General features: G+C 34.4%; 2 protein-coding genes across 3 annotated transcripts; one reads left to right on the plus strand and one right to left on the minus strand.

Annotated features, from left to right (window-relative positions):
- Positions 1-8,024: 8,024 nt before the first annotated feature.
- Positions 8,025-19,064, plus strand: LOC132191244 (Tubulin binding cofactor C domain-containing protein). Of its 2 annotated transcripts, XM_059606183.2 has the most exons (9): positions 8,027-8,625; positions 9,419-9,559; positions 10,714-11,094; positions 12,663-12,767; positions 14,773-14,913; positions 16,551-16,754; positions 16,949-17,041; positions 17,195-17,306; positions 18,639-19,064. In XM_059606183.2, exons 1-9 carry the CDS (start codon positions 8,131-8,133, stop codon positions 18,680-18,682), a joined length of 1,716 nt encoding a protein of 571 aa, XP_059462166.1. In that variant the 5' UTR covers positions 8,027-8,130; the 3' UTR covers positions 18,683-19,064. The 2 variants fall into 2 exon arrangements, with proteins under 2 accessions (XP_059462167.1, XP_059462166.1); XM_059606184.2 differs by lacking the exon at positions 14,773-14,913 and having other exon boundaries at positions 8,025-8,625.
- A 433-nt stretch (positions 19,065-19,497) lies between these two features.
- On the minus strand, positions 19,498-22,956 carry LOC132191987 (Rhodanese/Cell cycle control phosphatase superfamily protein). Its single transcript, XM_059607156.2, has 6 exons — positions 22,856-22,956; positions 22,250-22,500; positions 21,946-22,096; positions 20,012-20,097; positions 19,816-19,920; positions 19,498-19,729 (listed from the first exon to the last, which is right to left on the minus strand). Exons 1-6 carry the CDS (start codon positions 22,894-22,896, stop codon positions 19,659-19,661), a joined length of 705 nt encoding a protein of 234 aa, XP_059463139.1. The 5' UTR covers positions 22,897-22,956; the 3' UTR covers positions 19,498-19,658.
- Positions 22,957-26,698: the final 3,742 nt, after the last annotated feature.

A 26,698-nucleotide genomic window follows, 5' to 3' on the forward strand; every position in this document is an offset into this window, starting at 1 on the left:
ATTCTTACAAAATCGCAATCTCAAACGTACCCTTAGTAAACAAAATTTGATTGTAGGGACCAAATTTTTTTTGTTGGCATACTTCAAAGACGTTTGAGTTAATTTTAATACCACATGTAACTAATTGCAAATCAGGTAAACCACACAAATTTTTTACATTTTTCCCTATAAAAAATTACATTTATCTCCTCAATTTATCAATTTTTATTATTTAACTCTCAATCTTTCAATTGAATTAGTAGTTTATACATCCTACTAATCTATTATTGGAGTAGACATAAAATACTATACAGTAGACATAAAAAAAATTTAAAAAAAAAAAAGACAAAAAAATTAAAATAATAATAATAATAATAAAAGCATCACTTTAGTCTTTTCAAATATTTCTGCCTTTTTTTTGTTTTGTAATTTTTTTTTTCTAATGCAGGGTATTTTTACTCTTTTGAGTCGCAAAAGAGAGACATTATAATTATTATAATAAGATACATTAACCAAATTAAAAAAACAAAAAGACATTGCAACAAATGTGATAAATTGAAAAGGGTATATCATATTTGTTAAGAAGATCATCTATTAAGAGTATATTTGGGATTACGATTGAGTTGTCTAAAAGTGTTTTTAACACTCAAAAAGTCCGTTTAAATAAAAAATACTCGTTTCGTAAAAAAAATTAAAAGCGTTTTTAAGATTCCAAAAAGCTTAAAAATTGTCAAAATACACTTTTGGCACAAAAAGTACTTTTGATTTAAAAGCCCAATTTCTCAAACGAAATCTCAAACAGGCTTTCAGAGTAAAATATTATTCTTAGAATTTTGAATCTTCCTAATAACTTTGAATAATAATAATAAATAAATAAAACTTGAGGGGCTTGTGAAATGCAAGTCTTTTTGATTGGCAACATGATTTTTCAAATTTTGGTTTTCAATTATATGTAGCCAAAAGCAACTTCAATGTCAATAAGGTAAAATACCATAAGATTGTCAATTGCAATATTCAAATTAAATGAGACCATACTGATATTCACAAAAAATACGAGACATTAATGATATTATAAAATTGTTGTTAAGAGATAGCTTAATTAGCTAAGAATCACACCTTATAAAGTAGAGATCACTAGTTCGAATTCTATCTCTCTCTGTGTGGACATGTAAAAAAAAAATGATATTATAAAATTATAATTGAAGTTTTTGATAGTAACATGTTTTTACTTTTTGGCCATCAGTTTCACCTTTTTTATACAATCATCTTTTACAAAGTAGTTTTAAATTACACCGATGGCACAATAAAAGGTAAAAATTAAAAATAAAACCAAAAAGGGCAAAAAGAAAAGTTAGAAAACCCTTTCCCGTTGGTATTTTGCAGTACATTTGATGCTCTTTCGCCTGAAACATTCGAAGTTGTGTACTTCCATCTCCTTCGCCCGACACCTGTCTAAAACCACGTTAGTGAAACGGGCACCCTGAGTATCGAACTGCACGTGTCACTCCTGGAGCACGATTGCATGGAAAATCTAAGACCGACAGGTGATGTAAGTCTACTCAGTACAGAAGACAAAGGGGCATGTAATGGTTTGTCCTTTACATGTGTCTTTCTTGGTCAGATATTCTTTTGCTTTGTTTGGACACCAGCTATACATGGTGGTACAGTGTAGCTCTTTGCCTCCATCAATGGTGGTTCCACTTTCTCTTGAAGAATCTCTTCTCAATAGATAGGGCCATGGCTGACCTTATACAAGGCCCTGTTTGGATTAGGCGAAGAGCCAAGCCTAGTTTTTTACATTTTTCTTTTTTCTTCTTTCAATGACAAATAAGATTGAAATACAATTATACCAATTGAAATATTACCAGGTTATGAGAACCTTTCCATCCTAATGGCCGACCGACATGCTGAGATATTTTTTAAGGTAAATTTTTGTTAAACTAATCTATATGTTTCTTCTTGTAATAAATTAATTAATGTGATTTCAAATAGTAGGTAGACTATTGGAGTAATGATATCATTACTCTTTACTATTGTAATCGATTAGTTATGATTCATTCTAAATAAGACATGTTATTTAAAATTATTATTGAATTTGAGATGATCATTATTAAATTTTGATTTATTGATGATTTTAACTGTCATATCACATTTGGGAATAGTTTACTAAATATAATTATAGTTAGTTTGGATTTTGCGATTTCAAAATAGGGTTTTTAAACAAACACATCCTTATTTTCAATTTAAAAACGTAGATTTTTTCTACATGATTTTTTTAAAATACAATTCCAAACAACTCATTTTATGCGTGGAGTGTAGGAAGCTAAATAAATGAACCAAAAAAAATTTTCAAACTGACGTGGCAAACCGTGAGTGACAGACGAGTGAGAGATAATTGCATTTTTTTTAATTTAAAAACTATTGCCAGGTTAGTTTGTAAATTTTTCTGCATTCATTTGTTTGTCTCACTAGCACTTCTCTATGCGATTTGGTTTAAATTACATTTTTTGTCTGTAAAATCACAATGCTAAACACACCCTTACTCATTTCAAAATCAGTTTATAAAATCCATGTGATATACTTCTATAACAAAATGATCCATCCGCATAAATTTCGATACTATTTTGATGTAGTCATTATAAAATCACAATTTCATCTTTAAATAGAAAATTATATAAAAATAAAGCACAATGAATGTAATATTTTTCAACCTTACGGGAAAAAGCCTTAAAAAATCACTAAAACCTGTTTATACACATACGTGTAAACCACAAACTCTTCCAATTCAGTTAGTAAATATCCTTGATGATTCTAGAGGAATCAAATTTCGTTCTTATCTATCTACATTATGTGAGGCTCAAATTGAATCACTAAAATGTCCTTAATAACTCTAACTGGTCAAATTTAGTGGCTCTTTTAATGTAACCTAAAAGAGGATGAGCCCATTACAACTATTGAATCCAAGAAATAAATCAGACCAATTGGATCAACTCTTTTCTTTTTTCTTTTTTAAGGAAATATTTCAAATTTCATCCATAGAAAATCTAGAGCAATACAGCTCTAAAATCACAGTGCATAAAGCTCTAATATAAGGCTATGTAATTACAAAGCCATAAATGCAATAAAAAAAAAAATGTTTATTATCAAAGTCTATCTATGACTGCAGTTACCGCTAATTCATGCACAATTTCAGTTATAAAACAGATCTATTCCGACCTCAAAAAAATAGACTAGATCTAAGATATAGGTAGCCTATATTTTCTCTTATCTTGTTTTCAGGCCGTGAGAGATAATTCCCACAACGATCTAACCCTCCTGGGCCGAAGGTCAAGAGAAAAAGCATACTTAATTAAATATTACCGATTTGCAATATATACCTTTTATTAATAAGACATTGCTAGTATTAGTATATGTTTGTCAAAACAAATTATTATTTTGTTCATTAAAAGTTAATACAAAATATTAACTATTATTGAAAATGCCTTTTTTTTTTCTTTTTTCTTTTTTCTTTTTTGCTGTATTTACCATGTAAAACTAATAACTCCCAGAAGAAAAATCTAGAAACCAAGAAGTGAGAAGATCCCATTTCTTTTATGAATATTCTTTACATCTTTTCGCAATTATTTTTTATTTTTTATTTTTATTCTTTGAGTAAGCTGAGTATGATAAGTGCTTTTGTGAAACTTTATGGTGATGTATTCAAAAGTATTCATAAAAAATCAATGGAATCTTCAATTTTTGTTTGCATATGCAATTATTGGAGGATCGCAGCTAAAATTGGATGGTAGGGAGGGGGTTGGTTGTGGGTAGCTTTAACAAGCAATGGATCACTCTATTCTCTTCCCTCATAATTTGTCATTCATATCCCTTTGATAGCTAATTTTGCAGCTCAAATTAATGGATATTTTCCTACTTGGAATAATGCACATCACCATATAATGCACATCACCGCATCCGATCATCTTCATTTAAAAATTTTAAATAACGTGACAATTTAAACGAGCTAATCTAAATTACTCCCCTTCCCTTTTGTATTACAATGATTATGGTTTTGAAAATTTTCAAGCTCGTTATTAAGAAGGCCATGTGACGCAGGACAAAAGAAGAACAAAACAAAATAACCCGTCGATTTCTGCATTGCCATGTACTTGTCAAAGCATGTGGTGTATAGAGTTTTGTTAGATGATATGAATTACTGGTTAGTGCTTTCATAACAAGGTGATGATGATGATGATGTTGTCCATAGAAGATGATGAAGGGGTAAAGACATTATAGGCTACTGGAGTTGATTTGTGTGACTAATCACTTAAAATATGTTTTATTTATTAATATATATATTGTCGGTTCCATGATTAATTAGTTATACAACTTGACCCTTTTCCTTGTATGGTACTTCAATTCATGCAAGAGTGAAGAGTAGTCAAAATGGCCATCACCAGAAAACTTGAACAATGAGATTTGCCATGATGATGCTCTCTTTGTCAGAAGAAAGATAGGGAAATTAGTTAGGGTCTAACTCAATAATTAATCATTAATGTCTTCCATATATATATAGTATTGAATGAATTTTCTTTTCTGGACCACCAGCCTATATAGTATATGGGTTAAGTACAAATTTTTAACGGGATTATATTTGGTTGGGCAAACTTTTTTTCTTTTGAGAAAATTTTACAAAGAATCCTTAAACTACTACGTGATTTGAAAAGACACTTATAAATTTTAAAACATCTCAATTTTACTTATAAACTTTCAATTTGATGCAATCTACCCCATTTTCATCTGGACATTAAAAGTGATGAAATAATTTTTATACTCCTTAAACTTTTATAAAATTTTAAATTTACCCGTAATTTTAAATTAAAATAAAAAGGAAAAAGTGAAGGGTAATTTAATTTTTTGAGTGGTTTTCATTAGGGTTTAATGGGGAAAAAAAAAATGACGGAGATGAGTCAATTGCATCAAATTGAAAGCTAAGGGGTGAAATTGAAATTTAAGAGAGTATTATAAAAATGCATGGTAATTCAGGAGTTTTAAGTGAGATTATTTATTTATTTTTGGTTGGCAAACTTTTCGTTTAAAGGCCTGTACATGGGCCGAAAATAAGACGGGACCAATCTTTATACCTGTCAACCTGTGGCTGTGGGTAGCCTGGACAGATTGATTAGTATATGAAAAATCGAAGAAGCTCCTCTTTAATCAGCACTGAGCTCACACTTAGATTATGATTATTGCCGCACTAGATCAAATGCAGCAAAGAAAAAAAAAAAGAAAGCCCACTTAAGTTTGAGGAGATATATTGTAAATATGAATAGTGATAATAGAGATACTAGCGTGAGTGATCGAACAGTCACTCACGCCGATTTATTATAATATAAAATATTATTAAAAAAATCTATGAACAATAATATTAAAAAAATTATATTATAAAATAAATCTGCGTGAGGGACTGACTGTTCACTCACACCAATGTCTTCATTATCATTACTCTTATAATATATATTTAATATTACGTTGATACTCACCATTTAGAGTTGATTGAAATTAAATCTTAGATATTTGATTATCATACTTGTCTTTCCCTCAATACCATAGTTTTTCTATAAAATAGACATTTGTACAGTAAACACAAAAAACAACACAAGTTAATGAAAGTACAATATACTCCTTAGGACAATTCATAGAAGTAAACATAAGGTTCTAACACCGAATTACCTCAAAATTTTTTATCCATTTTCTCCGTCTTTGCTTCCACTTTTCCTCTCCCGTCCATATTTTATTATTCTCTACAAATTTCTACATTTACTAAGACAAATTCCTAGCTCCACCACCGACATCAGTGCATTAGCATTGGCTTCGAATCCTGTTTTTGATGCTCACACGAAGCACATTGAGGTGGACTTTTCAATTTTGTGTGTGGAAAGGTAGTTAGTCGAGACATCTGCATCAAATAGCCGATATTTTCACAAAAAGGTTAACTTCTGTCATGTTACCCTTCCCTTGAGGGGGAATGCTAACCAACATGGGATAAAACAGACAGGCAGACAGCAACAACCGACAGTCATGCATGCAGCAGCCAAAATTCATGGAACAGCAAATTCTGCGGATGATGCAGATGAGAGAATGACAAAGTCGGCTACAGCAGACATGGACTTATCATCACCTTCTGTCACATAGAGATCAATGACAGCATCTAGATTTTAAGTTTCAAATGCAATTTCAAATTCTTCAAACTGTACAGATAATATAAATTGTACTGCAAATGCTCTGTTTTGGTTACATTGAACCAAAACAATTTCACAAAAGTTTTCAGCAGCACGGCTCACCCTTTTGATCATTTCAAGTTTTTCCTTGATGGTGTTGTTCTTATGCTTATCTTTATCCTTCAACTCAGCAACAGAGCTACCATGCAATGAATTTGTTGCCAAGATAAGTGTAATGAGACCAGACCAAATACATTAATTGTGGCAGGACCTGAAGAACAATAATTGCTTGATGAATCAATGTCTAGAGTAATGCAAATTAGGCAGGTGCGATACATCAGAAACCAGTAATATTTAAGAGGGTTGGCCCTTTACTAGATCAATAATATGATTGTCTTGAGTTAATTAGCATTCGGAAAATGGCAACAACAGTGTCAGTGGATTGGGATTCACATCCATGAGATATCATATCCAGAGACAGACCTACATGGGCCTCATGTCCCCCCTAAATTTTAAAAATTTCCTCAAAATTATAGTTTTTTTAAATTTTGCTTTTACCCCCTAATTTTTTTATTTATTTTAACTTTACTTATTATCATTTCGCTTCTGCCCATCTGAGACTTATCTGTCCAATAAATTGCCCGACCACATACTACGTAAATAGGTCTAGACAACTTACCGAGTACCGGCAAGTATGTTTTATATGAAGTTCCTTGTGTTACTTGTTCAAATTGCTAACAATTCAAACATTATTTATTGTGGATCCTAACTTTCCTTTTTGAGCTTGGTAATTATCATGCATATTCCCAAATCTCATCTCTCTTCCATAAAAGCAAAACAGTAAGAAATGTAAAAGCAGCAGATGTATTCATGAGTTGACCATTTTCCATGCAATGCATTGTTTTTTTATGGTGCTTTCTGAGTTTGTCACTGCAGTAAGTACTACCAACGTAGCAACAGCGAGTTGCAGTTGGTGTCGTTTGAAGTTATCGTTGGATTTTCTCTTATTAGTAAAGACGATAACAGGAGATGAAAGTAACTTTTCTCATCAATGTTTTGTGAGGTGCAAATGAAAATAAATTATTTGGGGGCTTCGTATATTCGATCAATTAATGATTCATTTAAGAATGCATTTATTCATGCTTAGTATTATTTTCCCATTTTCTAGTCTCAATATTTTTTTTTTTCACAAAACAAAAATATAATCCAAGAATTATTTATTCTCTTGTAAAATTTAACGCTTTTATTTCTTGACAATATTCATATTAAAGTAATAATTAAATTTTTTCTTTATCTATAACTTTTAAATAATTAATAATTTAACAATTTACGGCACCATATATGATCGCATCCTCGCATTCATGGATGTCTCGAGAGTGCAATACTTTCAAAACTTTGCCATCTTATCATAAGTTGTAATTAATGCTAAAGAGTAAATGCTAATTAACACGTGATCAAAGCAAGTCAATTAAGAAAAAAATAATAATAATAATAATAACACATATTGGCACGTATTAAATAAATTGTAAGGAATAATGCTATATATTACACTTTTGTTTTATTTTTATTTTATTAAATTGATGTGGGAGTTTTTTTTATAATTTCTTAAATTAATTTTTTAAATAAAATGGAGTATAGTGAGTAAGGTTATACTTATTCATTTTTAAACGAAAAATGTTAAAATTGTTGAAAAAAATAAAAGAGTGGGTTCAATATTTTTGGTTTTAGAATAATTCGACTTGCTTCTCTCTTGACTCCTATCATTCCACTAACACACGGCCACGCAGTTTCTCCACCCTGCACCTGCACACACCTAATCCCCACCACCCCTCTCCCTCTCCTTTCTCACTATTTTCATTTCTCAAAGATCTGCAACGCCAATCTCTTGTTTCTCGCTCTAAAAGCTCTCTCTCTTTCTCTCTCTCGCTCGCTCGCTCTCTATCCAAGCGCCATGAGCGACCCCATTGAACCATCAACATCTTCGACGTCCTCAGCGAAAGACCCGAACACGGTCTCTCTTCTACACCCTCGGCGGGAGCCGTTCGAGCATGGCCTCCTCCCAATCCCGAAGCTCATCTTCACCGACCCGACCCAAACTCTAATCCCCCTCAAGCAGACCCTCCTCTCCTCCTCCTCCGCCGAGACGAATCGCCGGGTCGACTCGGCCGCGCTCTCCGAGGCCCTCCAGATCTCCCCGGCCCACGCGCGTCTCGTCCTCGACACCCTCGCCTCCATCCTGCACTCCGACTCCGACCCGCTTGTACGCTCCAGACCAGACGAGATTGACTCCGCTGGCGCCGATGTCCATGATCTGGTCCTCTTCCTCTACATCCAGTCCTACAAGAAGCTGCTCCCCAGGACGCACAAGGACTCCGCCTCCGTCGCCGACGTCTGGCCCTCCACCTCCGCCTTCGATGGCTACTTGTCCGCCCTCTCGCCGCTCCAGGTCACTGTCTTTGTCGCTGCGAATTTGAAATGCGAATTCAATTTTGATTTCTATATGTGCGTTGGAATGGTGGTGTTTTGGTAGGGATTTGCAATTTGAAATTGTTTTGCTGGTTTTTGTGTGTTACAATGTTATTAGGGAGGAATTCGGTGTATTGATATCATGCGGGGTAGGACCTTTTTATTGAGTTTTCTTGGATATAATATTTCAACTGCTTTTTCTCATATGTTTTCTACAATATGGTGAGAACTTCTGGTTAATTTTGTGCATTTGATTCAAAAGGAATTCACATGCATTAGTACTTGTTTCAAATTGGTCCGTGAATGTTGAATATTTCATTGATTTTTTTCGATAGTTTTAATATCTTACGAAGATTTGCAATCATTGTACAACACATTGGTTTGATTTTTAGGGCCGGCCTATGAGCAAAATCCAAAGGATTTATATGGTAGTGAAAAAATGTATTTACCTCCAACTGTTCATATGTCAGTCTTCTGCAACTCTTTGATTTGCTGAACGCTTCGAAGTAGGATTCATGTGATTAACCCAAATCGTTTGGATAAGGTTCTGTTTAATCCCAATTTTAATGAATTCTGTAGTATGTAAATTTCAAGTTGTTATCTTTAGGCATATCTTATGATGTTTGCCTAAATCTCATAATGCTGGATCTCACTGTGTTTTTGTGTTTTGTTATAGTTTGGTTTCAAATTTTGTCGCTAGAAACTTTAATTTTTGCTAGAACATTTGATTTTAGTCAAACTTTTTCTAAGCCTGTATTTCCATCACATGGCAGCTCGTACGTAGCAACAGCCGTCGGTTTATTCCATCACAGTCTGATGAAGAGGCTCATCAGTTGTCATATCTACAAAAGCACTTGGCTAACATTCTCTCTCTCTTAGCAGAGCCTGTGGAGGGGGACGGGGAAGAATCCCTGGTTTGTATAACTGCTGTTTCTATCTCTGAATAGTTTGGAGGAGCTTTTACTTCTATATTGTTTTCTTTTCCACTTCTATATAGTGCATATTTAATTATGTTCTAAAGATGTTCAATTTAGTGCTAGAATTTTTCGTTTTTACCTTTGCCCATTGTTTGTTTTCTCACAATTAGAGAAAAAGCTTTTGGTTGTCCCCAGACCTATTGCTCTGTCTGTTAATCCAACCACTGGTTGGTGCTACCTCAAACAGTATAAACAATGCACAAAGTTTCACTAGAAGAGTTTTGAATCCCATGCCTCCCACACTGTCACGCCATCTTAGACATGTTTAGGAGAAAGCAATGCATCTTAGTCATCATCTCCCTGCAAGTAGTTCAGTCTAGAATGAGATATGTAATTTGAAAAGGCATCATCTCCATTTGGCATTATTGTTGTTGGCCAAATAGCTTTATGTTAGATATATGATTTGCATGTGGCGTCAACAAATAGATCTCAAATGCTTCCAAAGGGGGATCCATGAGCATCTTAGAGCAGAGGAAATCCACTTTATTTCTTCCGTAATAAGTAATTGCAGCTTGAACACATGTTTGTGTCCTATTACATACTCTGCAGGGGAGGTTGAAATTTTAAAGCAGTTTTAGGGGAACTACTTTGAAGGCAAGATGTGGACAAATTTTTTGTACATACTTGGGAGTCCTAGGAAATGCTTATGGCTCCTCTAAGAATACCTAGGAAAACACATTTGAATCCATGAGGAACATGGTTTCTAATATCATTTTACTTGTCAAGTTTTCCTGGTAATGACTTGAACATGAATCTTATTGATTGGCTCAAATACATTTGTTGACTTTTCTATGACTAACTTAAGGCAGAAGTACCTGGGCCACTCTCTTGCTGTATTGGACATCACAAGTTATGTTGCCAATTTACCTGCTGTTTATGTTTATATGGATGGAATCATTACTTTTCGTGTTAGTGGAAAATGCAATTGAGTTATCGCGTGTTTGACTCCCAAGTCCAAATGAGTTTAAGTTATTAAAGTTTGCTTTCACATAGTAATCTTACTATTTGTCTTATTGCATTTTTAATTTGTCTGACTCTGCAAGTATTTCTCTGGCCCCCTTGTAATGTGCTAATTCACCATATTGTTTTAGGTTTTGACTATGGATAGATTCGAGCACCTTGGGTTTCTGATTCAATTTGGTGATAAGGGATATGAAGGAAATCAGTTGAGCCAACATGCTCCATTTTTTGCAAATTCAGATCCCGACATGCCTGCTGTACCTGTTCCTGCAGCACAAGTTCATGATTGGCTTCTACAGAATATAGCTTCTGCTTTGGAACATATTTCGGAAAGAACTTCTGCAAAAGAAAATGGCCCATCAAGTGCCTCTGATCAGGATGTTGCTATGGCCGATGCCTGCACAACTTTAATCAAGGCCTCACCAAGTGCTAGAGGTCCAAGTTTTATTGAAGGGGTCTCTAAATCATCACTTGTAAAGCATGCATCTGATCTTAAAGGTTCTTCTGTAAAGGTTTGTATGTCTTTCCACATGTTCAATTTGGGCAAGAAATTTTTCATATCATTTCCTATTAACAGATCCTATATCTCTATCTTGAACATGAATCAGAATTATGAGATCTGATTGTTGATGACTAAACTTGGATTGAGGTAGATTCAATCTGATTAGTTTCTGGATCGCTTTTGCATCGTAGGTTTATGATACTAAGTAAGTTGAAATTCATAATGTCATAGGATATTACATGTGAATATTTAAGTTTGAAAAACCTGGATACTTGACCCTTGTTTCTGGATTCTGTTCCCATTCATATTCCAAATCTTAAAGTAAATTTAATTGTGGATAGTACTTAAAATCTGTTGGTATTTATATTTAAGCTCATACCTGGGTATCATATCTAACATACGTGGATTAGAATTTAGGATCCCTGCTGAATTCAACCTACAAACTGCCCTGCCATTAATTTCTTTCTGTTGTTTGTTATGTCATTTTTAATTTTTGTTTTTCTATTTTATGCATGTTTGCTACTCTCTTTTATGCCATACATTGAACTGGCCTTTCTCTTTCTATTTTTATCCACTCTGTGAAGCAATTTTACCTGTACACAATAATATAGTTCTTTTTAGATAGTGAAGATAATAAATCTATGCATTGTCACAACAGTGAGAGATAGGTGGGGGCTTGAGCCCCATAACATAAAAATGTATCTTATTCTGTTGCATTATTTAAAAGAAAATCATGAAATATGGGTTTGCAATCATATAGCACTAATTTAACTAGCCAAATTAGTTAAGGGCCCAATGTTAAGGCCCATTAGCTCAGCAACGGTCAGCTACTAATAAAAGACTCATTCTCCAAACCATGGCTTAAATTAGTACTACCAGAAATTACTAAATACTCTCAACTCTGGAAGATTAAATAAAAGAAAGATGTAGAATAAAATATTGATGACCTAATTAATTATGATTGACACTTTCTGTCGGACCGAAAGATCCTTTTTTTTTTTATGTTGTATAGGAGACTAACTTTATCCTTAGGTTTCGAAAGAGGATATTACTTTTCCATCCAACTATGTTCTGCTGTATCAGATATCTTCCTACTGGTGTTCTATATAATTTTAAAGCAAATGTCTTCCTAGCTGCAAATTGCTGGGGTCTATATGGAGATTGATATCACTTTTGAGATGGAGAAAAGAGTGATGATGATACAAACTTTATGGGCATTCCTGCGTTATTTACTTGGTAGAACTTCCAGTCTCACTACTGGCAGTTTAACACCCCTATGGTCTTCTGGTGATATCTTGAATTTATTGGGATTTAAAATTAGCAGAGTTGGTATCTAAAAAATCAAGGTTAAAAGTGCATAGTAATATTAATCTGTCCTTAGAAATGCATAGAAAATTTTAAGTTATTACAACCTAACAACTAATTTAGGAAAAGACCTCTATCATTCATGTTGTGGTTACAACCAACTTTCTCTTGCATGCCATATGCATACTCGCATGATAATTCACTTGTGTCCTCATTCCTCAAAAGAGTGTTTTCTATATTGCCCTGCTACTAACGTGGTATCTGCAATTTCAGGTCCTAAATTGTCATGATTCTGTCATTTACGTCTTAGCACCTTTGAGATACGCCACCATTTACGGAAGCTCTGATACTACTATAGTTCTTGGAGCAGTTGGCAAGGTAATAGCCAAGATTTTAGTACTTAATGTTTTCTTACTACATGTTTATGGATGCTCCAATGTTTGATTTTTTAATTTTTAATTTTCCAACTCAACTAAGCTTTGTTTGGATTTTTAAAATTTTTGAGGCATTTTACTTTTTTTGGGGTTTGTGTTGTCTATATACTTCCTGTTTACATGAGTTGATTCTCTTTGACACTTTCTAATAAATTAATCACCTTGAAAAGTATTAGCACAAAGGCTTTCTAGCAGCTCAATCCCTACTATTAGATCCATAAATCTTGTGTATATAAATTGTTATGAGTGTCGGGATATGCTAAAAAAATTGCTTTAATAGTTTCGAAGGAAGCAAGATATGTGTTGGTGCTTCTCATTGGCTGGGATGTGATACATTGAATAATTTGATGGTGATAAATACCGTGCAGCTTGCTTTTTAGGTGCGTGTGAATTTTCAGGTGTCTGACTTCTAGCAAAGGAAATATGCTATAATGAGCTGTTCTTTAACTTTGTCTATCAAACAGTCATTCTACAGTGATAATTTTCTCAAACACCAGCATTGAAGCTGTCTCTCTGTGTTGCATCTCTGGCATTTATGGTCTTAAGGTTTTCCTTTTGCAGTCGCTTTCTTGTGCGGATCTCTGCTTTGAGTTATTTCTCTTTTTGTTTATTTGATGTTTTGGATGCTTTAACTTTCAGAAGCTGATTTTCTTTTATGGAGTTTGGATACTTAAAAAACCCTGAAATATTAGTGTCAAACACATGTCAGACATGGATATCTCTAGATACATGACCGTCAATAGAATAAGTAATTTTGAAATTCGGATACAGGGTGGACATGGATTGATATGGCTGAGATACTTTCCAGATACAGAAGGGATACTTTTGGGGCCAAAATCAAATTTCTTTAACAAAAAACAATGGCTTCCTTGCCGTATCATGTCCTAATTTTTCTAGAATTACTGTATCATTGTATTCATATCGTATTTTACCTACCTCCCAAGTCATTATCAGTGCTTCTTAGGTTTCTTTTTCATCTTTCTCATGTGCTTATGCTTCACCCTTTCTCTCTTTCTAGGAAATTTCTTAATTGTCTTAGAAGTATAATGCAGAAATAGTGATTGCTAACATCTTTCAAGCTCAATGGGTATGGGAGTCAAAATGAAATTATATTATATCACATGGAAATCATTTGATGGAAAAACATCTTTGCATTTATTTTTCCATGTAGCTTGTCCCATTGCTTTCGAGGTATTTTTGGATGAATCGCTTTCCTACACTGATGATGCTTTCAAGCACTCGTAAATTTAGTAATATAGTCAATGTGTCAGTTTGAGCTGGAAAGTTTCTCCTTAGTTGATGTTTTATTCCTTTATTAGGTCACCTTTGCTTAATTGTATAATAGCATTGATTTTCTCACTTGAAAGTTTAGCATTATCGTAATATTATTGTGGTTATCACAAGTAAAAGGGTCAGTTCTGGTTAATGTAATCCTTGGGTGTGCTGTTGATTCATTTTTCACTACTGAATGTTGGAATATTGATACAAATGGTCTTTGTGAAACTTAGAAGTTTTGCTTGGTTTTGATCTTCATTTATACTCGGTTCCTGAGATTGGATGCCATGTCTGCTGTTGTCCATCATTTTATCATTTTTTGGTTAGGTTCCCAAACAAAATATTCTTGCCCTGCAATAAATATACTTGGTTTATGCACATTGTGTCTTCTGATAAATGACATGTCTTCATTTTTGTACGTGCTTGTTTTAGCGGTGTAAAACATTTTGAGATTTAATACTGAGACCTCATTTTATCACAATAGTAATATTCATCAATTTTGTTTTTCTTCACAATAGTAACATATCTGGCATATCCTGCCTGCTTTCATGTCAAGTGATCAACTTGGTGATCAAGAGGAGTCACTAACTTTTGACTCTTAGTGATTATGAATGAAAAACATCATTTGTATGGAAACTGAGATGGATTCATCCCAAATGATGTGATTTTTACAGGCTGTAAGAGTTGAACATTGTGAACGAGTTCATGTGATTACAGCAGCAAAGCGAATCAGCATTGCAAATTGCCGCGAATGTGTGTTCTTTTTGGGGGTAAACCAGCGACCGCTCATTGTTGGCGATAACCATAAGCTGCAGGTGTGTCTCACACTACTACTTCCATTGCCCTACTAACTTTCCAGCTAGCACTAACAGGCCATAATGTGGTATTAACGAAGAAATTTACAATTGATAAGGATCTCCCATTTGTGCTCACCATTCTCAAATTTGAACATATTGGGTTTATAATTGAGACACTTCAATGTTTTTTTTTTTTTTTTTTCATGATATAGAATGTTGGTTTTGTTCTCTGTTCTCAAAGGTTTGTTCTTGTTCTTCTTCTTGCATAGTTCTCTCTGAGGTATTTTGTTGGTTGGCTCATTTTTTTGAAGTTGCTGTGTGATCTGGCTTGTTATTTGCTTTACAAGGGGCCTTAGGATTCCGTTGGATAATCCTTTCTTCATTATTTGGTAATTCTTATGTATATAATGGACAACTAGGTTGTCACTAAAGATGAAAGGTAAAATTTCCAGTTATCATGTGCATCCAAACTCTATTGATTTCTTCGGTTGGTGTTTGATTATCATCTAATTGTGATGAAAAATATACGCTTAGGAACACCTACTGGCCAATTGGTGCCTCATAGTCTTGAACTTTAAATAGTAGATCTGCCTGCACAGTGCTGTCAATGTAAACTGATTTTGAATGAAATAAATTCACAATAAAAAAGAAAAAAAGAAAAGAATAAGACCACGAGCAACTTACCTTCATCTTATGAATGGGGTGAGCATGGATTTCAAAAACCTGACCAACAGCAGGTTGGTTTCGGTTCCATGAGTCAAAAAGGCAAGTCGGTCTTGGCTCCATGAGTCAAAAAACTGTTAGTGTTGGTTTGGGTGTCGGTAGTTAATGTTGGGGTCCTGACCAAAACCAGCTGACCAACATCCATTTATAAATACCCAACTTTCTGACTTACACTTATTAGCTTCTTAACCACCAGCTTTAAATTCCAACCCTCTGCCTTTCGCCCATTTCAGACTCACTTGGTCATTCCCGTCTGCCACCCCTCTCAGCCTTAAATGCCCTTTCCCAAATCTCTCTCCTTAACCAAAGACATCTAATCACATGCTTGTCTCCTCTGGAGCCCCTTCCCCAATCTCTCGACCTGTTTTGGACTCTTTGGATCTGTTTGAGTTGTGCCCTTCATCATGGCGCACAAACAGGCCTCTCTTACCAGGATCTAGTCGAGCTCCTGACGCGTCTGTCTCAAATTGACATTTTCTACTTTTCTGGTTTCCTCAACAAATTTCAGTTTGCAATCTCGGTTACACTAGTTTAGCTTATCATATATTTATATAGTGTGCTATGTAGTATATCTATGTAAATGTTTGCATGAGATAGTTTAATTTTTATTTGGTGAAGCGAAATGAAGGCCCAATTGGGTAAACCAAAAACCAAAAACCCGACTGAGCTTACCGGTCAAACTGAAACCGACTGCTAGCAATTGGTTCAATTTGGTTCAGTTTCTACTTTACAATTGGTTTGGTTTTGTGGATGGATTTTGCCTATGACATTTTTGGTTTGGCCCTCATAATTTTGCTTACACTGACCAACCGGTTCGGTGCTCACCCTACTTATTTTGTTAAGCATGATTTATATAATTTTTTATTTTCTATCTCTATGTTTTATTGATGTTTAAATTTTCTAAAATACTTTTGTTTATCCTATTTTTTTAGGTGGCACCATACAATACATTTTACTCTCAATTGGAGGAGCACATGAATGAAGTTGGTGTCGAGGCTAAAACCAATAAATGGGATGAACCCCTGGCACTTGGAGTGGTTGATCCACATGATTCATTGTCTCATCCTGCGGGTGTCTCTGATGCGCAGGCCGAGTCCGCTACACGCATGGACCCTGACCAGTTCACAAAATTTTTGGTATGTTTTTTGACATTTCTTGTACTAACTTGGTAAGGAAGTGTTTTTAAATGCTGCATGTGTTGGTGAGATAGTGAAAAATGGAACAATGTATGAAAGTCGGTTTTGTAGTGCTTTTTTTTTTGTTTCTTCTGAGAAGATTTTTTCTCGACTTGAACTTATTTTATATGCCTCTGTTTTTCCTTGGCGCACAGATTCCTGACTGGTTTGGTGATGAATCCTCTGGGTCTACAAAAGACAACCCATTCCTATTACCAGATGCTTATTTGGTGTCTCAACAGAGAAATGTATGTCTACTGAGCCATGCTGATTAACTGAGATGTTGGGTTTTTTATTTTAGTATCTGGGTGTGTTATGTATGGTAGTGTTGTTATAGAATAGACTTGTAATCTTAATTGATTCTCCTGATGTTGGATTGAATTAAATGATTGTTTTTCCAGCAAAAGAATTTAGGGGAGATCAAACAATTATTGAGGGAAGCACCCCTTGAAGAAAATCGGAAACGAGAGTTATCATCTGCACTCCATGTATATTTCAAAGACTGGTTATATGGTACTGATTTTCTCTTCATCTGTTTTTGTTTTATTGATGCACAAAGTCTATAAGCTTTAGATTTATATGCATTTGGACCGCTTCTCGAATCCCTATTCATACTTGTTTCCCAAACAGAGGGCAAATTACTGTGTTCTCTGTATTTTTGTTTATTTCATTTGTCATTTGACCATGTTTTAGAAAATTGAAATTTTATTCGGTTAAATTTTAGTTGAGGTGAGGTGGCTTTGAGGTTCTTGTACTGCTTATCCGATGTGCCTTTTTCTGCTTTTAAATAGTTTAGGTTTTCTTTCTTGCTTGCTATCCAAATAATTCATTAGAGTTGGTATAGTTTTTTTTACTTCTAAAAAAAAGTTTATTCAAAAAATTATAAGCAAAAGTTTATATGTATGAGGAGTGCTACACATCTCAACTTTTTTTTCCAAAAGTTAGTTCCCAAATGATATGTCACCATTTCATGAGATTTATTATTTTGGGAAGTGTGTCACCAACTCATAGGATGGTGATACATCATTTGGGAACCAACTTTTGTGAAGAAAATTTGGGATGTATAGCATTTCTCTATATGTATTGCATTTCCAAAGAAGCATGGCTTACTTCGTTCATGAGTTCTCTAGTGTTATGTATGTGAGGAAATTTATTATTTAAGTACTCGGAACATCGCTTGCTACATTGTGTGAAAATTTGGACCATAAAATGTTATGTCATATTTAAAACTTTTGAATTCCTATTTTATGGAGTTTCTATAAAAGAAAACTCTCTTATGTCTCTGTTTCTATTTGTCTCTCACTCTTCTTTTTGTTTTTTTCCCCCCTGGATTTGTTTTGCTTTAGTTAATGTATGTAAGATGTCTTTTTCCATACTAGAATTTTCATGTTCTGGAGATATAAATTGTGCAATTTGAGGTGTTGCCAAGAGGTGTTGTCTGTCTTGTTCTGGGCCAAGTTACTGTTGGTTCTGCTATTGCTTGGAAGCAGAGAAAGTTGGGATGGGTCAGTTGCACCAGGCTTGCTTGTTGGTTAATCTTTTTGTGGGATTATTCTGGTTTTACTGAGTGTTATTGCTTCCTCAGCGCCCTACATTCTAAACTTGTTATTATCATCTGATCTCTAGCATAAAAACTTGTAATGAATGCAACCCTTTTAATTTTGTGAGTTTCTCTTCTTTTATGTTTTATGTTTTCAGAGGTGGGTCTAAGGTTGAAATCTTGCTAAAGCAAAGAACTAGTTAATGATTTATTTTTTATTTTTATTTTTTTCTTCTAGTTCTGAAGAGTAGTCCTGTAATAACATCAAATGAGGTTTTAACTGTGTTGTTTTATTATTGTGACAGCTTCGGGCAACATCCGCCAGCTGTACTGCCTACAAGGTGACTAATATATTATGATGATGCTGTGGCACAGTTGAGGATGGTACAGAAGTAAGTTCTCTGGTTTTCATTTTCGACCCTCACCAAGTTCCTGTAGCCATTTCTGGTGGTACTGCAGGCAGCAGAGAATCAACCCTATGTACTTCAGAATGCTAAAGCCATATGTGCATTGACACTGGTGCAGAGGATGAAAATTCAAGATACATTTGCTAATCTCATTGTAATATTTTATTTTTGAGAAAAGAAAGTCTTAAATGTATTTTGTTAACCTAGGTTCACAGCTTTGTATTATTATTATTATTTTTTTTTTATGTATCCCCTCGTGGTCTAGCATGCTGAATTTCTAAAAGCTTTTAAGTTTTGCTCATTTGTCGTGAGGTTCTGAGTCTACTATTCTTGGGGTGAATTTGAAATGGAATTTGCAGCTGCGTGCCAAATAGGGTTTAATTGATCTAATTAGAGGTGCCATATTAACAACATACCGATGGTACCAACTAATTCAGGGGGAAAAACCTGCTAAATATGTGAAAATCATCACTTTTGAGAATTATTGCAACCCTGCTATCAAATTGATTTCTAGACTCTTCCAAGTCCTTTGATTTATCTTCAGTCATGCTGTGTTGAAATATGACAAATTGATAATTCTATTATTGAAACGTTTATTGCCTATCATTGTTACTAATGACTTGGTGAAGCTGCTTTTATCTCCATGGCATCTTTGTCTGGATGGAAATGAGAGTAACTATTTTGGATGGCATCTTCATCTTCATCTGGATGGAAATGAGACATGCCATGGATTTTGAGTTGCGTCTACATTATGATATAATCAGAAATGGCTGCAATTTTTGAAAAATCAAGATATATTGAGTGCACAATTGAAATGGGTTTCTACTATTAACAAATGATGCAACTGTTACACACATGAACAGGGGTTTCCTCCCACATTGAAAATCTGATCTGCAAATTTTTAGGATTTTATGAAGCCTAGGTCACTGGTGCAAGTTGGAACAGCTTCTCTGCTTGATCCGGGAAGAATGTAATGAATAGATATGCACCTGCACAATTCATTAGGAAAAGGGATATCTTTTAAGAGTTGAAGCACATCAGTATGGTAGCTTCAACTGGGTCTCAAAGAACTTACAGATAAGTACTGTTCCAAGTATTGCTGAGATCTTTCCTTGAACTGTGATTAACCCAGCTTTGCCTGCATCCTGCAACTCGGTCGTTCCTACAGTATCAAATGTTCCTGCAAACAAAAAAAAGTACTTTTCTTTCTTTATCTACAAAGATAGGGTGGGTCAGACAGATTCAGTCAAAGTACTAAATCAAACTTTAACCTGGTTTCACAGATTGAAGGCCGGATGTTATGCATGCTATGTTTTGAAAGCCAGCTTGCTCTAACTTATTAGCAGCAGCATTAGACCTTGACATTGAAAAGGAAACACAACCCTGTCAAACGGTTTCTAGATTAGGCAAAATGTCTGACAGCTATATAAGCAGCACAGCAATAATGCCATCTATAATGAAATGAAAAAGAAAGAAGGGAAGGGGGAGAGAAATTGCAGTTTTCCTCAAACTATAGGGTCATTTCTAATAACCTCCTAAATTTTAAATTTGGGTAATTAACTCCTTAAACTATAGGTTAATTGTAATGTCTCTCTACTGTTAAAAGTTTTTCTACGTCTGCTATCTTTAACCTTAATTTTCACATATTTACCAGATGTAATCTATCTGCCCTAGTTTTAATGGTGAGAATTAGCAAAGAGGTTAATTAGGTGGTAAGAATGTAAAATGTTAAGATCAAGTATAAAAGGAGTTGGAGAAATTAACAGTCATGGGATAATCCAACTGACTCAATAATTTATATGGTTCATTACTCAAACTTTTCCTTTAGGGGAAAGGTTATGACTGACCTAATAGTTTAAGTTGAGAAAGTACAATTTACCTTTTTAAAAAATATAATAGAAGGTTGAAATACAGAAAACAGTTGAAATTATATGGCAACATGTATGCTGTAGTATATCTTCCCACAAGTTGCTGGAAACTACTTCGAATTTCAGGATTTCTATGTATCTTATAGGTTAGAGGCAATCAGCTTCTGCAAAACCTGGATTATGACTTCTCAACAAGAGAATCATATACCTATGAAAGATGAGGGGAAAAAAAGAAAGATAATATAAGAGTTGACCAGAAACCACATATCCCTTGTATTAGCTAACCAAACCCTACTCCCCTATCACCCCAGAAGATGAAAGTTTGAAACAGAGGTTACGAACACAACTAGGGGAAATTCGTTCAACAGAGTGAACTTTAATCGGGTAGTCCAAGAAGAGAGATAACTGTGTTACTAAATCTAACTCAAGCAATGTGTTATTCTTTCATTCACTCTGCCATTGAAGAATAAATTCTACATCTACTCTGAGTTATAATTGGCCAATTGATTGGCTTCAAGCTGTCTCATGTGGTCTTCGTTAAACCTCCTTTCAGCATAATGAACCATCACAAAGAAGTATTTTGAATGGTGGCCTCAGGGCATCCTTTTTGCACCCTTTTTGGCTCAAACTCTTTCTTTACAGTTTCCACCTCATTATGAACAGTTTATTGTCTCCTGCCACAGCAAATGCATGAAAACATTTCTTGGTATTTCTTATCACTTGATCATATCCCCTATTTTATTAGTACCTCTTGAGTAACTAGAAGCTGCTGCCTGAAGCCAGCTACTTGCATAGATATGCCCAAATTATTTGGACTAATTTACAAGAACTCTTAACGGAATCAAGCCGATTGTATCTAATACATTCTTAGCATCATTGCTCTCTCTTAATTAAGACATCAACATCCAATACATTTTAGTCAATGATGACCATCCATCTCTCTTCACTTATACTGCAATAGTCACTAGCTTGTTTTGGTTTAAGAATCTAAATCTTTTTTTTTTTTTTTTTTTTTTTTGTGTGTGTGTGTGTATAAGCCACAAGGTTGAATGCCAAAAAGAAAGAACAAAAACCCAATTCAAGTTATTAATAGTTCAATCTAACCTAAGAAGATAGAACAAAGAATGTACAATCAAAAGGTCAAAATTCAAGGTCGGCCTCTCCGAAGCGCATGTCCCAATCATGCATCTAATAACCAAATTAAGAGGGTTTTACCATCTAATAACCAAAGTAAGCAGATTTTAGCAATTTAGGATGATTGTATGTCTTAAGTGGAAGCTGAGAAGTATGTTCTAACACTATGCAGTTAAACATGAAGCAACAAATCAGAAACTAACCTTAATCCCTCCTGACATACAAGCAAGAGTTTCCTTTCAGGGGAAAATTGGCTCTTAACGGATGACACAAAATCAGGGTTGGGTTTAGTGAATGGCAACCCAAAGAATAAACCCGAAAAATTGTTGTGCACAGTCCTCTTAATAATTGTACCTGCAAGAATAATTTAACAGCTAAAGGAAAATCAAAAGGGGTAATGGAATTCTGAATACTTGGTTTAATTTCAAGGAGGCATAAAGAATAAACAGAAAACAGTGTATTGACAAGGACAAGGACACACACAGGCGCATAGAAAGAAAGCTTTACCGAAATCATTGTCTTGGTTTTCAATAAAAATAGGCACATGATAACATGATTTTATATGAGCTCGATCATATTGGTTTTTGTCCCGCACATCCAGAATTGTGTATTCCTCGACAGCTATAAGTTTCTTTGCTTCTTCAGCATTCACATAATTCACTTCTGCTCTAATTTTCAAATTTTTCCGATGAAGTGGTTTCCATGGCGTGGCCCTTCCACTGTGAGTTTCTGATACCAACCAAGATGTCCGAAAGTTGCTGAAAACACAACCTTAATCCCTTACTCCCATGCTCGAAGTGAATGCTCAGGTTCATTATATAAATCATCCCATATCAGGCTAACCTATATGATAGTCAAACTTAAAAGCATCTAAAAAAAAAACTAAGCTGCAGAAAATAAAACAGTTTCTCAGCATCAAAACAGAGAAGACCCATGAATTAACTTGAAAACGGAACATGAACTTCTACATTATTATACTTTTTCTTCTTGAAAAATACACTGAACCCAAAGTATGACTATGAGATCGAAAGTGAAAAATAAAATAAAATAAGCCAGAAATTATGAATTTGCGTAGTCGTACATTGTATTTATTGGCTAACAAACGAGATTTACCTTGTCGAAGAGAGAGTCGAAGAACAACCAATGCCTGCCATTCTAAGTGGTTTATCCTCTCTCTCTCTCTCTGGGTCTCTCTGTGTCCAATTTAACGGACCGACCATAGACAAGAGTGGCCCAAGAAATTTAGGAGGGGTAATGGGTTTCTGCCACGTGGCAGGCAGAACTGAACGGATATATTACTTCAATCTTAGTCTCTTCAGAAAAGAAAAAAAAAAAAAAAAAAAAATAGAAAGAAAGAAAAGAAAAGAAAAGAAAAGAAAAAAAAAGTCTCTTCAGAGGGAAACTATGATAATAATGTTATAACGTGGGAAACCATCCTTATCCCATCAATCTACAACCAAATGACAATGTTTATATATTTTTTAATTTAATTAATGTACTCTATCAATATCAATTTACTTTTTTCAAAAAAAAAATATATATATATATATATATATATATACTAGAGGAATTGTAATATGCATTTGCCCTCAAAGTCAAAAGACAAAAAAATATGCTTAAAAATTTCCAAAAAAATAAAAATATCCCTAAAAGTATATATATATATATATATATATATATATATATATATAAACTAACACACAATTTTATTTTATTTTTAAATTTGAATTCTTTAATTTTTTTTTTCATTTTTATGGGCATTTTAGTCTTTATCTCATTGTGGGTATGTCACAAAGTCACATAGGATAAAAAGCGGATAGAGTTTTCCTTCAAACTTGTATATACATGTATAGATTGAATTGGAAGAAGTTCTTCTAACCCAGTTTGAAAGAAAACTTTGTTTATGGGTATGACATGAGACTACGTATGATAAATTTAAAAACCTTAGCATACGAACGGCACAAGCATCGTTAGCTTTTTAAGTTTTTATTTTTTTACCAAATGAACCTAATTTTTTGCTTGACATAACTTTTTAATCTCTTTAACACTGTTGATGCAGTTTTTTGTGCGTCCTAAGTGATGAATAATCTACAAAATAGTAAGAGCATTAAAGGATCCCCGGACTTGTTCGGAGACACTCTAATACTTAAGTTAACATGTTTGTCATCTGGAGTAAAAATAGAGTAATAAGCTTTGGAAGACTCGAAATCTCTTTTAACAGATGCGTTGTGTCTCTTTTATAGGTTTTATATAACCGCATATGCTATTGATGCTCCACGTTCACATGGTGGATGAGAGATATTCTCAACTACATTTGCATCTCAATATCTTAGGATGTGTATCTCTCTTTATGAGAGATTTTGACTCCTAATTTGAACTAGATTGCTTTAATGGGATCCATGGCAAATTTTATTCCCAACAAACACATTCACAAACACGCTCTTAAAATAATAAAATATCTCCGTCCATAAACTTTTGTTACTATAGTTTCCTATTCCTTTTCCAAGCATCAAGCTAATTAACTTTATTCTTTATCAAAAAGGTATCATGTTACTTTTCATTTATTTTTTATTTTTTTATTTTTTTTTTATAATTCTAGGGTATCATGTTAATTACTTGGGTACTCTTGCTATTGATATCACTGGGACACTGGCTATTATTAGTCAGAGCGCATGCTGCTGACTTTGATCTAGATTATGAGTCAGCTTATGACGTTTTGGGACATCCATTGGAACCCGACCTGATCTTTTTTGTCACAAGCTAAGGAGACTTGTTTGCCACAGAACTTGCATCAATCCTAGAGAGGAAGAAGAAGAAGAAGAAGAGAGCATGGGGTTCTTAACATCCATCTGCTGCTGCTGCTTTTATCGCCCTTCTCGAGTGTCAAGCGATGGGGTAGACGCAGTGAGCCAGCGTCTGATGCCCAACTTCATTGAAAAAAAAGCTGCAGCCCCAATTCTGGTCCCTCACTTCCCTGTTAACTCAAATCTCTCTCGTCTGTAGCTTTTCAGCCTTCTGATTGTGGTCACTGTGTTTCTGCTTCTCTGATAAAGTTGATGCAGGCCCTGAAGGGTTCTGAATTTTGCACTATATATATATATGTGTGTGTGTGTGTTCTTCCAGAAAATTGTAGTATGATGATGCTCTTTAGCATCCTTGTATGTACTCGGAATGATGTGAAAACTGCGAAATTATGATCATGGTAACATGGTTTTTTCAAGTCAAATTGTTGTTGGATGCTTGAGTATATATTGCCTTTAGGGTTTATATTTCTGCTTCCGGGCATGATCGGGGGTGGATGAACAGTTGCATGTGCTTGAAACAGTCGTTTCTCAGGATCGGATTCCACTGCAGATGATTTTGCCTTTTTCTTTTTTATATCATAGATTAGCTGGACTGTGCAAGCAAGAAGGATAATATATATATATGATGCATTAGAATTTCAATTTGAATTCTATGCGAAATATTTGACAGGACAAAATCCAATTAAGAAGTAAATCAAGCATACACAAAAGAAGAATAGTTATGTGTAAAACCTTTCAATTTGAAGGAAAAAGCCGCACGATAACTTCGAACAAATCCAGTATAATAAAGTACATTATAACATCTTCACAAATTCACATTTGGAATTTGAGGTTTTACATTACCGATAAAGACAGTTCAAGGAATTAACTCTACAAATTAAAATGAAAGGTTTTCGCCAAAAGTAAATTTTTTAAAGAAGTGGTCTCATGTCCCAATAAATGCGATGATGGAAAGAAATGAGCAGCCTGAGCCTCACAAGTTCTCCATGATTTATGCGATTACCAACAAATTGCCAAGAAAAAAAATCTCATATTTGCCAACAAGGTGAGTGTGTGGCCGCCATCAACAAAAGAGAGGTGGTTATGCGATCACCTCTGTTGGATAAGAGTGGTTGTGTGGCCATCCCGACCAGATATAGATAGTTGCACGACCACCTTTATTCTGGTTATAGATAATTGTGGCTACCATAACAGGTTAGGGGTAGCTGAACGGTCGCCCCAACCATTTATCATAGTCAGAGGTGGTCGTGCAGCCACCACAACATACCATGAATGGCTGCATGACCACCCCTAACCTGTAATTTTTTGAAAAATATATTTTTTTTATTAGTAAAAAGTAGTCTCTATATTAATTTGCTTGTGTTTTTTTCAAAATAAACATGTTTAGTATTTGTTTATTTGAAGGGTTAACTCCTTTTCACATACATGTGGTTTAACGCAAAATAATGAACCACCCAATTTCAAAAAGTATCGTAAATAATACTTGTGGACATATAATAAATAGAGTTGGTACTTTTGTCCATGCTCTATCCAATATTATAAATAATACAATGTCAAATCAATCAGCAACTATCACGTATCTCATATACTTTGTTAATATTATTTAAAAAATTTTAAAAATGGGGGGCTGCTCTTTGGCCAAATGGGGGTGGCCGAAACCACCCCTAGGCCGGCTAACTCGAGCCACCCTTAGAATTTTTTTTACTTTATGTTTTCCTTTATCTTTTTCTTTTTTTAAAATAATATTAATAATACATTTGAAACACATAACAATTGCTAATTAGTTTGATGTGGCACGCTATTTATATATTAGACGAAAATACCAACTCCATTTATCATGTCCATAGGTACCATGTGAGATAGTCCTTCCCCTAACCCTAGAGGGCGGCAGCCAATATAAGGAGTCTAAGGAGTCCCAATCACCATGCTTGAGAATTGCTTTTTAAATGGTAGTAATAATAGTGTTGCTTGTTTTCTTTGACTAATGGCTTTTCTCATTCAATGGATAAACTCAAGACCCCGTTATCAAGAACATAATTAGAGACTTATTGGGCATCGGCTTGTAGTTTTCAAAGTTAATTCTTATTGCACATGATATTGGTCCCCATCTCAATATCAAATAATCACAAACTAGTAGCAATGCTCTCCAATC

The sequence above is a fragment of the Corylus avellana genome, chromosome 10, assembly GCF_965113065.1.
Source record: "Corylus avellana chromosome 10, dhCorAvel1.hap1.2, whole genome shotgun sequence".
In the NCBI taxonomy this organism is placed as follows: domain Eukaryota; kingdom Viridiplantae; phylum Streptophyta; class Magnoliopsida; order Fagales; family Betulaceae; genus Corylus; species Corylus avellana.

What these genes read in the sequence shown, in the direction of transcription:
- LOC132191244 (XM_059606183.2), top strand. Translation starts at nt 8,131, where the DNA reads ATGAGCGACCCCATTGAACCATCAACATCTTCGACGTCCTCAGCGAAA. An exon ending in TTCTTGGAGCAGTTGGCAAG is followed by an intron (nt 12,768 to 14,772) that starts GTAATAGCCAAG and finishes TGATTTTTACAG; the next exon opens with GCTGTAAGAGTTGAACATTG. An exon ending in TGGTGTCTCAACAGAGAAAT is followed by an intron (nt 17,042 to 17,194) that starts GTATGTCTACTG and finishes TTGTTTTTCCAG; the next exon opens with CAAAAGAATTTAGGGGAGAT.
- LOC132191987 (XM_059607156.2), bottom strand. Translation starts at nt 22,896, where the DNA reads ATGGCAGGCATTGGTTGTTCTTCGACTCTCTCTTCGACAAG. An exon ending in AAACCAAGACAATGATTTCG is followed by an intron (nt 22,097 to 22,249) that starts GTAAAGCTTTCT and finishes TTATTCTTGCAG; the next exon opens with GTACAATTATTAAGAGGACT. An exon ending in GTATGTCAGGAGGGATTAAG is followed by an intron (nt 20,098 to 21,945) that starts GTTAGTTTCTGA and finishes TTCAATGTCAAG; the next exon opens with GTCTAATGCTGCTGCTAATA.